This window comes from Megascapheus bottae, chromosome 3 (genome assembly GCF_031878675.1).
Source record: "Megascapheus bottae isolate mThoBot1 chromosome 3, mThoBot2.hap1, whole genome shotgun sequence".
NCBI classification, from domain to species: Eukaryota; Metazoa; Chordata; class Mammalia; order Rodentia; family Geomyidae; genus Megascapheus; species Megascapheus bottae.
The window spans coordinates 89,792,574-89,805,710 of record NC_143511.1 but is presented as its reverse complement, the minus strand read 5'-3'; the positions used below and the strand labels follow the sequence as shown (position 1 = coordinate 89,805,710).

Here is a 13,137-nt window from a genome sequence, read left to right as displayed (position 1 = left end):
CGCTCCTGTGACAGTGAGCACAGGAAGCTGCCAGAGGGCTGTTGCATCACCAGCTGGTGACCGACGGAAGAACGTGGGGCCTGGTGGGGAATGAGGAAGTCCTGCATGGCAAGGGAGTGCGCCAGCCACCCTGCCCCTCGTAGCCTGGGTATCGGGCAGCTGGGTCCAGACATGCCAAGATGCGGGCCCCAGGGAGTGGAGTGGTGAGGGCTCTTGGCTTGGGGGAACCTGTCCATGTCCCAAAGGCGGCAGAAAGACGGAACAGGGCTATCACCGTGCCTCACTGTCGGCCTAGAGCTGGTCATGCAGCCGGGAGATGAGGCAGAGCCCCTCAGGTGACCCTGCCAGAGCTTTGGCTGGGTCCAGGCTGGGCAGGAAGCAGAGGCGGGTGTCCCCCACGGCTGCTCTCCCACTGCAGCCTGCCGCCTGCGGAGGGCATGTCGGACTACGAGAACGATGACGAGTGCTGGAGCTCGCTGGAGAGCTTCCGGGTGAAGCTGATCTCCGTCATGGACCCCTCTCGCATCACGCCCTACCTGCGCCAGTGCAAGGTTCTAAATCCCGACGATGAGGAGCAGGTGCTCAGCGACCCCAGCCTGGTGACCCGCAAGCGCAAGGCGGGTGAGTCCTGCTCTCACACCTGCAGACGTGGTCCCTGGGGCTGCCAGGGGGCCAGGCCCAGGCCTCTCTGCCCTGCCCCCACCTGGCCTCCATCCTGAGCACGTGAACAGGACTCTTGTCCCCGCCCACCCCCACCTGGGACTCCACCATGCTAAGACCCCGAAGGACCCCAAGGACGCTGGGCAGAGGCACTGTCCTGGGCCCCCCTGAGTCCAACACCCAACCCCCTCTGCCAGGCAGGGCCCCTGATGGGCAGAGCATGGGCACCAAGGCCCGTGGCCTCCTGAGGGCCTCCTTGGCCTCTGCCCACCCACGCTGCCCCTTCTGCCTGTAGGCATGCTCTTGGACATCCTGCAACGGACAGGCCACAAGGGCTATGTGGCCTTCCTTGAGAGCCTGGAGCTTTATTACCCACAGCTGTACAAGAAGGTCACGGGCAAGGAGCCGGCACGGGTCTTCTCCATGATCATTGGTGAGGGGCACAGGGAGGGTGGGGTGGGCTGGGTGGACAAGCACGGGTAGAAAGCCTGCTTGGAGATGAGATGGTGTGTGCCAGGAGGTTGACATCCTTGATAGGCTCCCACCTAGTCTAGACTCTCTGAATGGCTGCAGGCCTGCAGAAAGGGAGCAGCTGGGGGTGGGGCCTCCCCTTCATACCTCCTGAGCCCGCCCCTTAGACTCAGGAACTGAGTGCTGTCCTTTTTATGGTTTTTGTGTTTTTTTCTGTCATGGGGCTTGAACTCTGGGCCTGGGCGCTGTCCCTGAGCTCTTCAGCTCAAGGCTAGTGCTCTACCACTTGAGCCACAGTGCCACTTCTGATTTTCTAATGGTTAACTGGAGATAAGAGTCTCATGGACTTTGGTGCCCAGGCTGGCTTTGAACCACGATCCTCAGATCTCAGCCTCCTTAGTAGCTGGGATAACAGGCGTGGGCTACTGGCGCCTGGCTCTCCTTTAGTTGTTAAATTCAAGGCTGATGCTTTACCAGTTGAACCATAACTCCAGTTCTGGCTCGATGCTTAATTGGAGATGAGATTCTCACAGGCTTTCCTGCTTGGGCTGGCCAAGCCGGCCTTGAGCCTTGATCCTCAGATCTCAGTCTCCCAAGTAGGATTACAGGCGTGAGCCACTGGCACTTGGCTGGAAACAGCTTTGACTCTTCTAAGGCCCCATCCCCCGAGCCTTAACGACTGTCCCTGGGTCCAGCATGATGGGAGGGACACTGTCCTGGCCCGACAGACACAGCCAGTCCTCATTCAGTTCATTGAGGTTCACCATCAATTAGACCCAGGGGGTGGCCTCACTGGCACAGTGGCTCCAGGAAATAGAGACAGTCTTGAGGCAGCAGAGAGGCAGAATGGGCCTGGAAGGGTGCGGGGCCCTGAGCAGAACTTCCTGGCCAGCTTGCCTGGAGCCGGGTCGGGCCTCCCGGCCAGGCTGGAAAGGCCCTCCTCAAGCCCTCAGGATGGGACACAGCCACAGCAGGCAGCCACTGAGGCCGTGGTGGCCCCCAGATGTGTCGGGGGAGTCAGGTCTGACGCAGCTGCTGATGACGGAGGTCATGAAGCTGCAGAAGAAGGTGCAGGACCTGACGGCCGTGCTGAGCTCCAAGGATGACTTCATCAAGGAGCTGCGGGTCAAGGACAGCCTGCTGCGCAAGCACCAGGAGCGAGTGCAGCGGCTCCGGGAGGAGTGCGAGGCCGGAGGCCGCGAGCTCAAGCGCTGCAAGGACGAGAATTACGACCTGGCCATGCGCCTGGCCCGCCTGAGCGAGGAGAAGGGCGCGGCGCTCATGCGCAACCGGGACCTGCAGCTCGAGGTGAGGTGGCCACAGAGCGCAGCGGGCCCAGGCCGCTGCCCTGCACGCACGCACGCACGCACGCACGCACGCACGCACGCACGCACTCCCGCCCCGGCGCCAGGCTTGGAGCGGCCTGTGGCTGACTGCAGTCCCCGCAGGTTGACCGGCTCAGGCACAGCCTCATGAAGGCAGAGGATGACTGCAAGGTGGAGCGCAAACACACCCTGAAGCTCAGATACGCCATGGAGCAGCGGCCCAGCCAGGAGTTGCTGTGGGAGCTGCAGCAGGAGAACGCGCTGCTGCAGGCCAGGGTGCAGGAGCTGGAGGCCTCGGTGCAGGTGGGGGTGCTGGGTGCAGCGGGCAGAGGTGGTGTCCTGTGGGGCGGCCGCAGCTTTGCCAGCCTGCTCCTCTTGGTCATCTGCAGAAGGGGAGACCGGACAGGAGTAGCCCCTACATCCAGGTGCTGGAAGAAGACTGGCGCCAGGCCCTGCGGGAGCACCAGGAGCAGGCCAACACCATCCTCTCCCTGCGCAAGGAGCTTCGCCAGGGCGAGGCCCTCCGCACCCGGGTACAGTGCCCCTGGGGCCTGGGGGGCAGGGGTGGGACCCCCACTTAGCGTCTTCCCTTCACTTCCAAAGGCACAGCCCTCCCATGCAGTGGCTATGGTCTCCGGTGGGCCTGGCCTCCCCTTGTCCCAAGTGGTGTGTGTGACCAGGTGTGCCCCTGAGTTGTGGGCCATGGCCACCTGGGTGGCTGGGTGGGTGAGGGCAAAGGAGGACTGAGCCACCGCCTCCTGCAGTGCACGGAGGAGAGGGAGATGTTTGAGCTGCAGTGCCTGGCCTTGCGGAAGGACTCCAAAATGTACAAGGACCGCATCGAGGCCATCCTGCAACAAATGGAGGAGGTGGCCATCGAGAGGGACCAGGTAGGGACCACACAAGGGCCTTGGCTGGCTGAACTCTTGTGGACGGAACCTAGCATGCCAGCTTGGGACTGTTCTTCCTCACTGCTTCATGCAGTGCTAGAGGTGTCAGTAGCTGTGAGGTTTGGATTCCTGGGCGCCATCTGTGGAGACAGGAAGCCCCCTGGGAAAGCAAGGCTGCAGGCTGGGATTGGACAGGTCCTTTCCAGGTGGGCCGACGTTAGAAGCAGTGGCAGAACTCCGGAGGGCTGGCAGTCCCTGTGTGGCCAGCCATCTGGGCTCTTCACAGCCTTCTGAGTGAGTCTTGTGTGTATGCATTCTGTGTCAGTACTAGGGCTTGAACTCAGAGCCTGGAAGCTGTCCCTTAGATTTGATTTTTGCTCAAAAGTGATTCTACCACTTGAGCCACAGCTCACTTCCAGATTTTTGGTGGTTAATTGGAAAAAAGATTCTTATAGGCATTCTTGCCTAGGCTGGCTTTAAACCTCTCAGATCTTGGCCTCCTGAGCTGCTAGGATTTCAGACATCAGCTACCAGCGTGTGGCAAGAGTCCCATCCTTCAGCGAGGTCTGGACTGCTCTCCGAGGTCTTGTGCCTCAGGTGTGCAAAAGTATGAGGTTCATTTTAGATCTTACCCTGCCCCCCAATCCTGTTTTTTTTCTCTCTGTCTCACACCAGGGCTTGAATTCAGGAACTTGTATTTGCTTGGCTTGCCTGGTTTGCTGGTGCTCTACAGCTTAAGCCAAGTCTCCAGCCCTGTTTATTTGCTGGTTATTTTGGAGATGAAGTCTCTCAGACTATTCTGTTGCAGTTCACTTTGAATCTCAATCCTCCGGGCTCAGCTTCCTGAGTACCTAGAATTGTAGGTGGAAGTGAGCTTCTGGAACCCATTTAATCTTACGCTTTTTTTTTTTTCCTTTGATGTCAGTCCTGAGGCTTGAACTCAGGTCCTGTGTACTGTCCCTGAGCTGCTTTTGCTCAAGGCTAGTGCTTTACCACTTTGAGCCACAGTGCTACTTCTGGCTTTTTTGGTAGTTAAACGGAGATAAGAATCTCAAAGAGGGGATGGGAATGTGGCTAAGTGATACAGTGCTTGCCTAGCATGCATGAGGCCCTGGGTCCAATTCCTCAATACCACATTAACAAAAAGCAGATAAAAATTAAAACAACAAAAAATCTCAAAGACTGGGCTGGCCTCGACCTGTGATCTTCCATCTCAGTCTCCTTCCTGAGTAATAGATTACAGGCATGAGGCACGTTACACTCCTAAAATGCATTAGCAGTCATGTTCTCGGTAGCCCAGGCATGCAGAGTTCATGAAATGCCCACACAGGTGGGGTATAACACTCTTCTGACTGTCCAGGAAGACTTGGCAGGTCTCCGAGGTCCCTAGGGACTCTCCTGAGTGTGTGTGTGTGTGTGTGTGTGTGTGTGTGTGTGTCTGTCTGTCTGTCTGTCTGTCTTTCTTTTCTCTCTTGATTTTGTGTGTGCTTAAAAAAAAATCTGTCTGCGTCCATCATGAGCCCTCGTGACTTTGCCAATCCCTCCAACGCCAGTTAGGTCAGAGCAGAACAAAAGGGAGGGAAGACAAGGCCCGCTCGGGCCGTGCTGGCAGCCCCTGGGCGGCTGGGTCCCCTGCGGCCTCTGCTGGGAAGGCCACCCCGAGCCAAGGAGAGAGGTGCATGTGCCTGAGGAAAGCGGCGCTGCCCCACAGGCCATGGCCTGCCGTGAGGAGCTGCACACACAGTGTGCCCGCAGACTCCAGGAGAAGGACGAGCTGCGCAAGCGTGTCCGGGAGCTGGGGGAGAAGGCAGACGAGCTGCAGCTGCAGCTGTTCCAGTGCGAGGGCCGGCTGCTGGCCGCCGAGAGCAGGCTCAAGCAGCAGCAGCTGGACTCGCTCATCCTGGTGAGTCCTGGGGGGTGGTTGGGGGGGGAATAAGGGCATGGGCAGAGGTCAGCACATCCCCCAAGGGGGAGCATGAGCAATGGCACATCCATGGTTCCTGCCAGGTGTGGCCAGCGCCCCACTGGTGGCCTTGGCAAGACTGTTGGTCTTCCTGAACCCCCTTGTCCAGCTTGGAGACAGCTCATCCTTACCAAGGTCCCCCTCTTCATGGTGGGGGAGGACTGTGGACACAGCTCAAGGCCCAAGCAGCAAATGGGACCCAGCGGTGACCTTCAGGGGGCATGGCAGGGTGGGGGTGTCGAGGAGGAGGAGGAGGAGGAGAGGAGGAGGGGAAGTCTGCAAAGAGGCCTGCCTGGTGTGGCTGGTATATGCACGGGACCCCCAGACACAGGGCCCCACAGCCTGACTGGCCCCCTTCCTTGTGGCCACAGAGTTCTGACCTGGAAGACAGCTCACCCCGGAACTCCCAGGAGGTGAGTGTGGCCCCAGGAGGGGCCCGGGAGCTGGCCTCCCCTGGACCACACCCCATACTCACCCCCTGTGGATCCTGCTCTGGGCTGTCTGGTCTCCCCTGCTCTGGACTGGGTGGAGGAAGAGCACAGGCCTGATTGCATGGGGTAAACTAAGGCAAGGATGGTTGCCCCTGGTGGGAACCTCATGGCTCTGGAGAGCTTTGTGCTCATGGTGGCCGTGCCCAGCTGAGAGCAACGAGGCTGCACAGATCAGGTCCTGTCCTGGAGGGGCAGGGGCAGCTCACAGAAGGGCCTAACCCATGGCGGTCTTGTCTTTGAAGCTCTCTCTGCCTCAGGACCTGGAGGACGCCCAGCTGTCAGACAAAGGTGAGGGTTAGGCCCCGCTGTGTACTCCACAGGGCAGGCCGAGGACCTCCAGACACACTGGGCAGTGGGAATGCAGGCAGCGTTGACCTCCTATCAAGCCTCACAGCAGATGGGAGCCAGCGTCGGTCCCCGGTGCTGGACTACAGGACAGGACCCCTCCTTTGCGCATTGTACCATTGAGTTACTTGTCCTGGAGGCAGGACTTGGGGCGCTGATTGGCACAGGCTCCGTGTGTGTGGCAGTGGCTGAAGGGCTGGTGGGAGGCCCAGTGGTAGGAAAAGAGACGCTTGGGAGCTTACACAGGGAACCAGACTTGAGCAGTGGGCCTGATTTCAGCCTCGAAGCAAAGGCAAAAGGGGAAGGAGTGGCAGGAGATGCAGAAGTAAGGGCCAGCCACCTGCCGCAGCCCCACGCACGAGAACTTGAGGCTGCAAACGTGTCCCAAATGGGCACAGAGGTGGGAGGACCAGGGATCCACCAGGGTCTCTAGGGTGGCTAGGCACCAGGTCTGCTGGCCATGGGCACCGAGGCCCACTGGAGCCTCAAGTGTAAGTGCCACCCGGGGAACTTGGCTCAGCCGGCCAGGCCTGAGGCCAGGATCCTTCTGCCGGCCCAGGAGCAGTGGGCCGAGCTGGTGCTAGAGGGCAGATGGAGGGGAGCAAGCAGGGCTCCGAGGCTGCCTTGCCAGGGCCCACCAGACTGCCCCAGAGGCCTTGTGTGCCCAGCCCAGTACAGTGCTGCTGAGAGTGGGCAGGTGGAGGTGGCAGCCACGCTGAGAGTGAGCAGGACCCACAGGCACGGGTCTCATTTCAGGCAGCCCGGCAGACGGGGAGAGCCCAGAGAGGCCCTTCGTGGCTCCGCAGAAGGAGCAACTCCCACTGACTCCCCCTGTAAGCTGCCCGGGGCCTCTTGCCCAGCCTCAGTGCCTGACCTGAGGGCTGGGAGGGGAGAGAGGGAGGAGAGGTGACTCCTGGACCCTGGCCCTGCGGGGACCCCGGGGAGGCCTTGGCAGCAGAGGCTGCATTGACTGGGCGGCTGTGTCCCCGCAGCTTCCCAGTAGCCGGTCTAGATGGGAGCACAGGCTCCCAGCCACCCAGGCCACAGACGGCCCCATGGCCTGTCACCTGGAGGGGCAGCTGGCTGGTCCAGGTCAGGGAAGGGCAGGGCGTCCACCTGCGGCCTCTCCCCTCTGCAGGACGTGGGCCCGGGCAGCGGGGAGCCCCCTGAGAAGGAGCGGCGGCGCCTCAAGGAGAGCTTCGAGAACTACCGCAGGTGCGGGCGTGGGGTGATGGGGGTGAGGAGGTCGGGCAGGGCTCGGGAGGGCTGGGGATGCGCCCTCCCCTCCACGGCCCCACCCACCCCACGGCCTCCGCAGGAAGCGTGCAATCCGGAAGGCGCAGAACGGCTGGCGGCACTGCGAGGAGGACCGAGGCAACACCACGGGCAGCGACAACACCGACACGGAGGGCTCCTAGCCCATCCGGCCGCGCCCTCCCATCGCCACCGCTGCCCTGGGTCTCCTGTGGCACCACAGCCTTGTACTCGCACTGCACGTGCAGCTAGGAAATAAAGTCACTACGAGGCCCATGCTGCCTGTCCTGGGGTGGAGGGGTGGGACACTGCTTGTTCTGGGGAGGGGACGGGGGACACTGCCTGTCCTGAGCACAGTGTGGGGGACAAGGGACACTGCCTGTCCTGGGGTGGGGGGGTGGGACACTGCCCATCCTGGGCACAGTGTGGGGGGGGTGGGACACTGCCTGTCCTGGGCACAGTGTGGGGACGAGGGACACTGCCCGTCCTGGGCACAGTGTGGGGAGCGGGGGACACTGCCCGTCCTGGGCACAGTGTGGGGACGAGGGACACTGCCCGTCCTGGGCACAGTGTGGGGGGCGGGGGACACTGCCCGTCCTGGGCACAGTGTGGGGGGGTGGGACACTGCCCGTCCTGGGCACGGTGTGGGGAGGGTGGGACACTGCCCGTCCTGGGCACGGTGTGGGGAGGGTGGGACACTGCCCGTCCTGGGCACGGTGTGGGGGGGTGGGACACTGCCCGTCCTGGGCACGGTGTGGGGAGGGTGGGACACTGCCCGTCCTGGGCACGGTGTGGGGGGCGGGGGACACTGCCCGTCCTGGGCACGGTGTGGGGAGGGTGGGACACTGCCCATCCTGGGCATGGTGTGGGGGGCGGGGGACACTGCCCGTCCTGGGCACGGTGTGGGGGACGAGGGACACTGCCCGTCCTGGGCACAGTGTGGGGGACGAGGGACACTGCCTGTCCTGGGGTGGGGGGAACAGGGGACACTGCCCTGGGCACAGTGTGGGGAGGGTGGGACACTGCCCGTCCTGGGCACGGTGTGGGGGGTGGGGTACTGCCTGTCCTGGGCACAGTGTGGGGGACAGGGGACATTGCCTGTTCTGGGGTGAGGGCGGAGCCGGGCGTCCGGCCTGGGGTCCCGGGTGGGGTGGGGGCGGAGCCGGGCGTCCAGCCTGGGGTCCCGGGGTGGGGTGGGGTGGGGGCGGAGCCGGGCGTCCGGCCTGGGGTCCCGGGTGGGGTGGGGCGGAGCCGGGCGTCCGGCCTGGGGTCCCGGGTGGGGTCGGGGCGGAGCCGGGCGTCCGGCCTGGGGTCCCGGGTGGGGTCGGGGCGGAGCCGGGCGTCCGGCCTGGGGTCCCGGGGTGGGGTGGGGTGGGGGCGGAGCCGGGCGTCCGGCCTGGGGTCCCGGGTGGGGTGGGGCGGAGCCGGGCGTCCAGCCTGGGGTCCCGGGGTGGGGTGGGGTCGGGGCGGAGCCGGGCGTCCAGCCTGGGGTCCCGGGGTGGGGTCGGGGCGGAGCCGGGCCTCCAGCCTGGGGTCCGGGCGCCGGCGTCGCTCCGCAGGGCGGCGCCAGGGGGCGGGACCAGCTCGCCTCCGGACGGAAGCCCAAACTAGGCGCTTCCGGCCGCGTGCCCGCCTCCAAGATGGCGGGCTCCACTTCAGGCGCGCGGGGCGGGGCCGGGGGACGCCGCCTGGATGTGGCGGATGGCCGGCCGCGTGCCGGTGCTGCTGGGAGCCGCGCGCCCCCGAGGGCCCGGCCTGCGGAGGCCGTGGGGCCGGGGGCCGTTCCCGGAGGCCTCGGGGAGGCGGCGGGCCTGGGCCTGGGGCTGGCGGAGCTGCACCTCCGGGCCGGGGCCGGCGGCGGCGCTGGGGCGCGTGGAGGCGGCCCACTACCGGCTGGTCTACACCTGCAAGGTGGGCGCACTTCGGGCCCAGGCCCGGGCTCCGGCACCGGGGGACCCGGCTGGAGAGCGGGCAAGGGCGAGGGGTCTTCTCTAGAGGTGTGGCCTGAGGGAGGAGGGGCGGGGTCTTCTCTAGGGGTGTGGCCTGAGGGAGGAGGGGCGGGGTCTTCTCTAGAGGTGTGGCCTGAGGGAGGAGGGGCGGGGTCTTCTCTAGGGGTGTGTCCTGAGGGAGTTGGGGGCGGGGTCTTCTCTAGAGGTGTGGCCTGAGGGAGGAGAGGGGCGGGGTCTTCTCTAGAGGTGTGGCCTGAGGGAGGAGGGGGCGGGGTCTTCTCTAGAGGTGTGGCCTGAGGGAGGAGGGGTGGGGTCTTCTCTAGAGGTGTGGACTGAGGGAGGAGAGGGGCGGGGTCTTTAGAGGTGGGGTCTGAAGGAGGAGTGGGGGCGGGGTCTTCTCTAGGGGTGTGTCCTGAGGGAGGAGAGGGCGGGGTCTTCTCTAGGGGTGTGTCCTGAGGGAGTTGGGGGTGGGGTCTTCTCTAGGGGTGTGTCCTGAGGGAGTTGGGGGCGGGGTCTTCTCTAGGGGTGTGGCCTGAGGGAGGAGGGGAGAGGGGTCTTCCCGAAGTGGGAGGAGGGAGAATCGAGGCTGTCCTGGGTGGGGTATCTCCGAGGGAGGGCATCTATCCCCAGGGGTAGGGTCTTCCAGGAGGATGCATGCTGGCAGTCAGAAGGGGCGGGGCTACAATGGGGTGTGGCCTCACAAAGGGGTGGAGCTACCCCGTGGGCTTCTCTCCTGACCTGCCTCTGTCTCAGCCAGGTCTGTGGGACTCGGTCCTCCAAGTGCATCTCAAAACTGGCCTATCACCGGGGCGTGGTCATTGTGACCTGCCCAGGCTGCCAGAACCACCACATCATCGCTGACAACTTGGGCTGGTTCTCTGACCTGGACGGAAAGAGGTGAGGCCAGCTGGAAGAACCAGGCCTGAGCCCCAGGATAGGCCCAGGTTTTAGGCCAGGAGTCCATCCAGCAGCAGACTCCGGGCCTTCCTGAAACCACTCACCTGGCGTGGCGTTTCTGGGTCCACCCGGGCCAGCCCCACCTCCCTACCCATGCAGGACACTCTAAGATTGGGATTTCAGATAAACCACATGTTACGTTTTGTATCATGTGGGCACTGCCCTCCCCACTGGTGTTTCAATATACTTTGGGCCAGCCGGGCTTGTCTTGGATGCTCCTCCGCTCTCCGATGGGTTGGTAATTCCTGAGGTGTTTAACGTTTAAGACGTCTGATCTTGTTGAGGCCTGCTGATCTGGAGGGCGTCAGGGAGCTGCCCTCTTTGCCCTGGCTGGGGTGGGGGCCTTACACTGTAACTTTTGTCTCTGTGTCTTTGCGTCCTGGCAGCCCCTCGGAGCTGTGAAGGTCCTGCAAGGTCAGCTATTAGTGCACTGATGCCTGGCCATGCATCACTGGTCCTGTCACATGATCCTGTCGGGCCATGGTGGTGAGAGTCCCCGGCCAGACGTGAAGGACTGGGGCAGGACCAGGGCTGTGGGAGACAGGCCACACTGTCCCCAGCGGTTCTTGCAGCAGGGCACGTGGCAGCCTGTGTTTGTTCTTGGTTCTCAAGGTTAACCTGGCTTGCAGATACACAGGACTTTGTGAAGATGCAGAAGGTGCCACAGCCCTGGTGCCATCAGTGTGCTAGAAATAGCTTCTGACCTGAGCTAGCCATGAATTGCTTCTCCTCCATGACGCCCTCCCTCCCTCCCTCCCACCCACCTCCTCCTGTCCCCTGTCCCCCTCTCCCTCCCTGCCCCCTCCCTCCCTCCCTCTCTCCTTCTTCCTTAATGCAGTTCCAGGGGCTTGAACTCAGGGCCTGGGCGCTGTCCCTGTGTTTTCGCTCAAGGCTAGTGCTCTGCCACTTGGGCTACAGTGCCATTTCCAGCTGTTTTGGTGGCTAATTGGAAATAAGTCTCATAGACTTGGGCCCGGGCTGGCTTTGAACTGTGATCCTCAGATCTCAGCCTCCTGGGTAGCTGGGATGTCTGATGTGAGCCACCGTACCCAGCCCACATCTGGGTAGCTGGGATGTCCGGTGTGAGCCACCGTGCCTAGCCCACAGGATGTGCTTTCCGAGTCAGGTACAGGGTAATGCTGCTCCTGTCCTTCAGGAACATTGAAGAGATCCTGGCAGCCAGAGGAGAGAAAGTGTGCCGGGTGGCCAGCGAGGGAGCCCTGGAGCTGACTGTGGAGCCTGCGGGGGCTTCAAGCTCCCCCCGCGCCCCAGACGAGGGTGAAAGGGAAGGGGAGGACCCCACCCACCCCAGCCAGACAGAGCAGAGATGACGCACGTGGACTCTGCCTGTGGACTCCTGGCGTCCAGAAAGAGGCTTCCATCAGTCCCGGCTCTCAGACTCCCAGACTCTGCCTGTTTCTTGTCAGTAAACAAACGTCACCTTCATGGGCTGGACCGACTTTCTTTTCTGGAATCTGAGTGACTCCCCCAGGAGCCCTCTTTGTGGCTGCAAGGTCCCCTGCCCCCCCCCCCTCATCTGCCAGTGGAGGCTGGGCTGGCTGGACTGGTCATCTGGACATGCATGCAGAGGTGAGTGTGTGTGGCCTGGGGCAGGGTGGCTGTCCCGCCTGCTGGTCATCTGGACATGCACGCGGAGGTGAGTGTGTGTGGCCTGGGGCAGGGTGGCTGTCCCGCCTGCTGGCTCTGCCCCCATGACCCCAGTCGCCTTACCCCTGGTCCTTGGTCATAGCAGCTTCCGTGGCCACACAGACAGGTCATGAGTGCTTGGAGCCGGGGAGGGCGCGGCTCGTGCAGGTCCCGGGCCGGCCTGTGCCTCGTGATGCTGTGTGAGCCGTGGGGGTTCTGGGGGGTTCAGGCAGTGAGAGCCCCGCCGGTCCTCAGCCCTGTGTTTTGTCTCTGGTTTTGTTTGACGGGCCCTCAGGATGTTCCTGTGTTTAGGGAAGTGAGCGGACGCCGGCCGGTTTGTTTCTAGAACTGTTGTGGGCCACGTGATCTTCAACATAATCACCATCGAGTCTGGCAGAGGAGGCTGGGGACCGGAGAGGGTGGAGGTGCTGCTGAGCACAGCAGGACAGGGACGCTTGTGGCTGCCCCCGGGACGGCTCCTGCCTGTGGGAGGCTGGGCGCGTGGCAGCTTGCACCTGGTCTGCTTACCCTGTCCTTCCCTGGCAGGCAGCACACAGCCTGCTATTACTCCCACCCGGGGCCTGCCGTGCCATTTGTGGAAACTGTCATGGTCCTGGAGGCCGGGCCGCCCCACCCGCCTGCTGCTCCGGGAAGGGCACCGAGGTCAGGGGGACCAGCTGCAGTTTAGTGGGGCGCGTAGAGGCGTCAGGCAAGTGGAGACCAGCCAGCCTAGCTGCCTCTCTTCCTCCAGACCCTTTGACAGTATCCAGTGGGTTGAAGAGGGAGAAACTAAAGCCTGTCGCTCGGATGTGTGCATTTACTATGTCTCCTTGATTTTTGTTGTCTAGTTGTCTAAAGGGGTTTCCGTTCAACACATCAGGTCACGAGTACAGCGTTGGCCTATCCATCGTTCTCCTCTCTCTCCCACCCCCACCCTTCCCCTCAAATTACCTGGCTCCATTTTCACATATGGACATTGAATATTAGAACTGCATCTGCCCCTGCTTCCAGTCCCCATTCATCTCCCCCTGCACGCCACTGGGTCTTTTTTCTGTTTTCTGTTGCTCTACTTCTGGGGCGTCCAGGTGAGTTTGAACCTGCAATGGCCTCACAGCACACCCCGCCTCCCACAGGCAAATGGCCTGGAGAGCCTCTGGCACGGCCTTCTCTGTGGGCCCTGTGGGC

The 13,137-nt window shown here is 62.8% G+C and overlaps 2 protein-coding genes across 2 annotated transcripts; both read left to right on the top strand.

Annotated features, from left to right (window-relative positions):
• Window positions 1-209: 209 nt before the first annotated feature.
• Window positions 210-7,668, top strand: Card9 (caspase recruitment domain family member 9). Its single transcript, XM_090330927.1, has 12 exons — window positions 210-621; window positions 956-1,093; window positions 2,135-2,439; window positions 2,580-2,759; window positions 2,846-2,989; window positions 3,221-3,346; window positions 5,058-5,249; window positions 5,681-5,722; window positions 6,043-6,088; window positions 6,902-6,978; window positions 7,284-7,360; window positions 7,464-7,668. Exons 1-12 carry the CDS (start codon window positions 438-440, stop codon window positions 7,561-7,563), a joined length of 1,611 nt encoding a protein of 536 aa, XP_090187053.1. The 5' UTR covers window positions 210-437; the 3' UTR covers window positions 7,564-7,668.
• Window positions 7,669-9,072: 1,404 nt separating this feature from the next.
• Dnlz (DNL-type zinc finger) lies at window positions 9,073-11,751 on the top strand. The gene is made up of 3 exons (XM_090330926.1): window positions 9,073-9,310; window positions 10,106-10,245; window positions 11,462-11,751. The coding sequence occupies exons 1-3, from the start codon at window positions 9,092-9,094 to the stop codon at window positions 11,634-11,636; spliced, it is 534 nt and encodes a 177-aa protein (XP_090187052.1). The 5' UTR covers window positions 9,073-9,091; the 3' UTR covers window positions 11,637-11,751.
• Window positions 11,752-13,137: the final 1,386 nt, after the last annotated feature.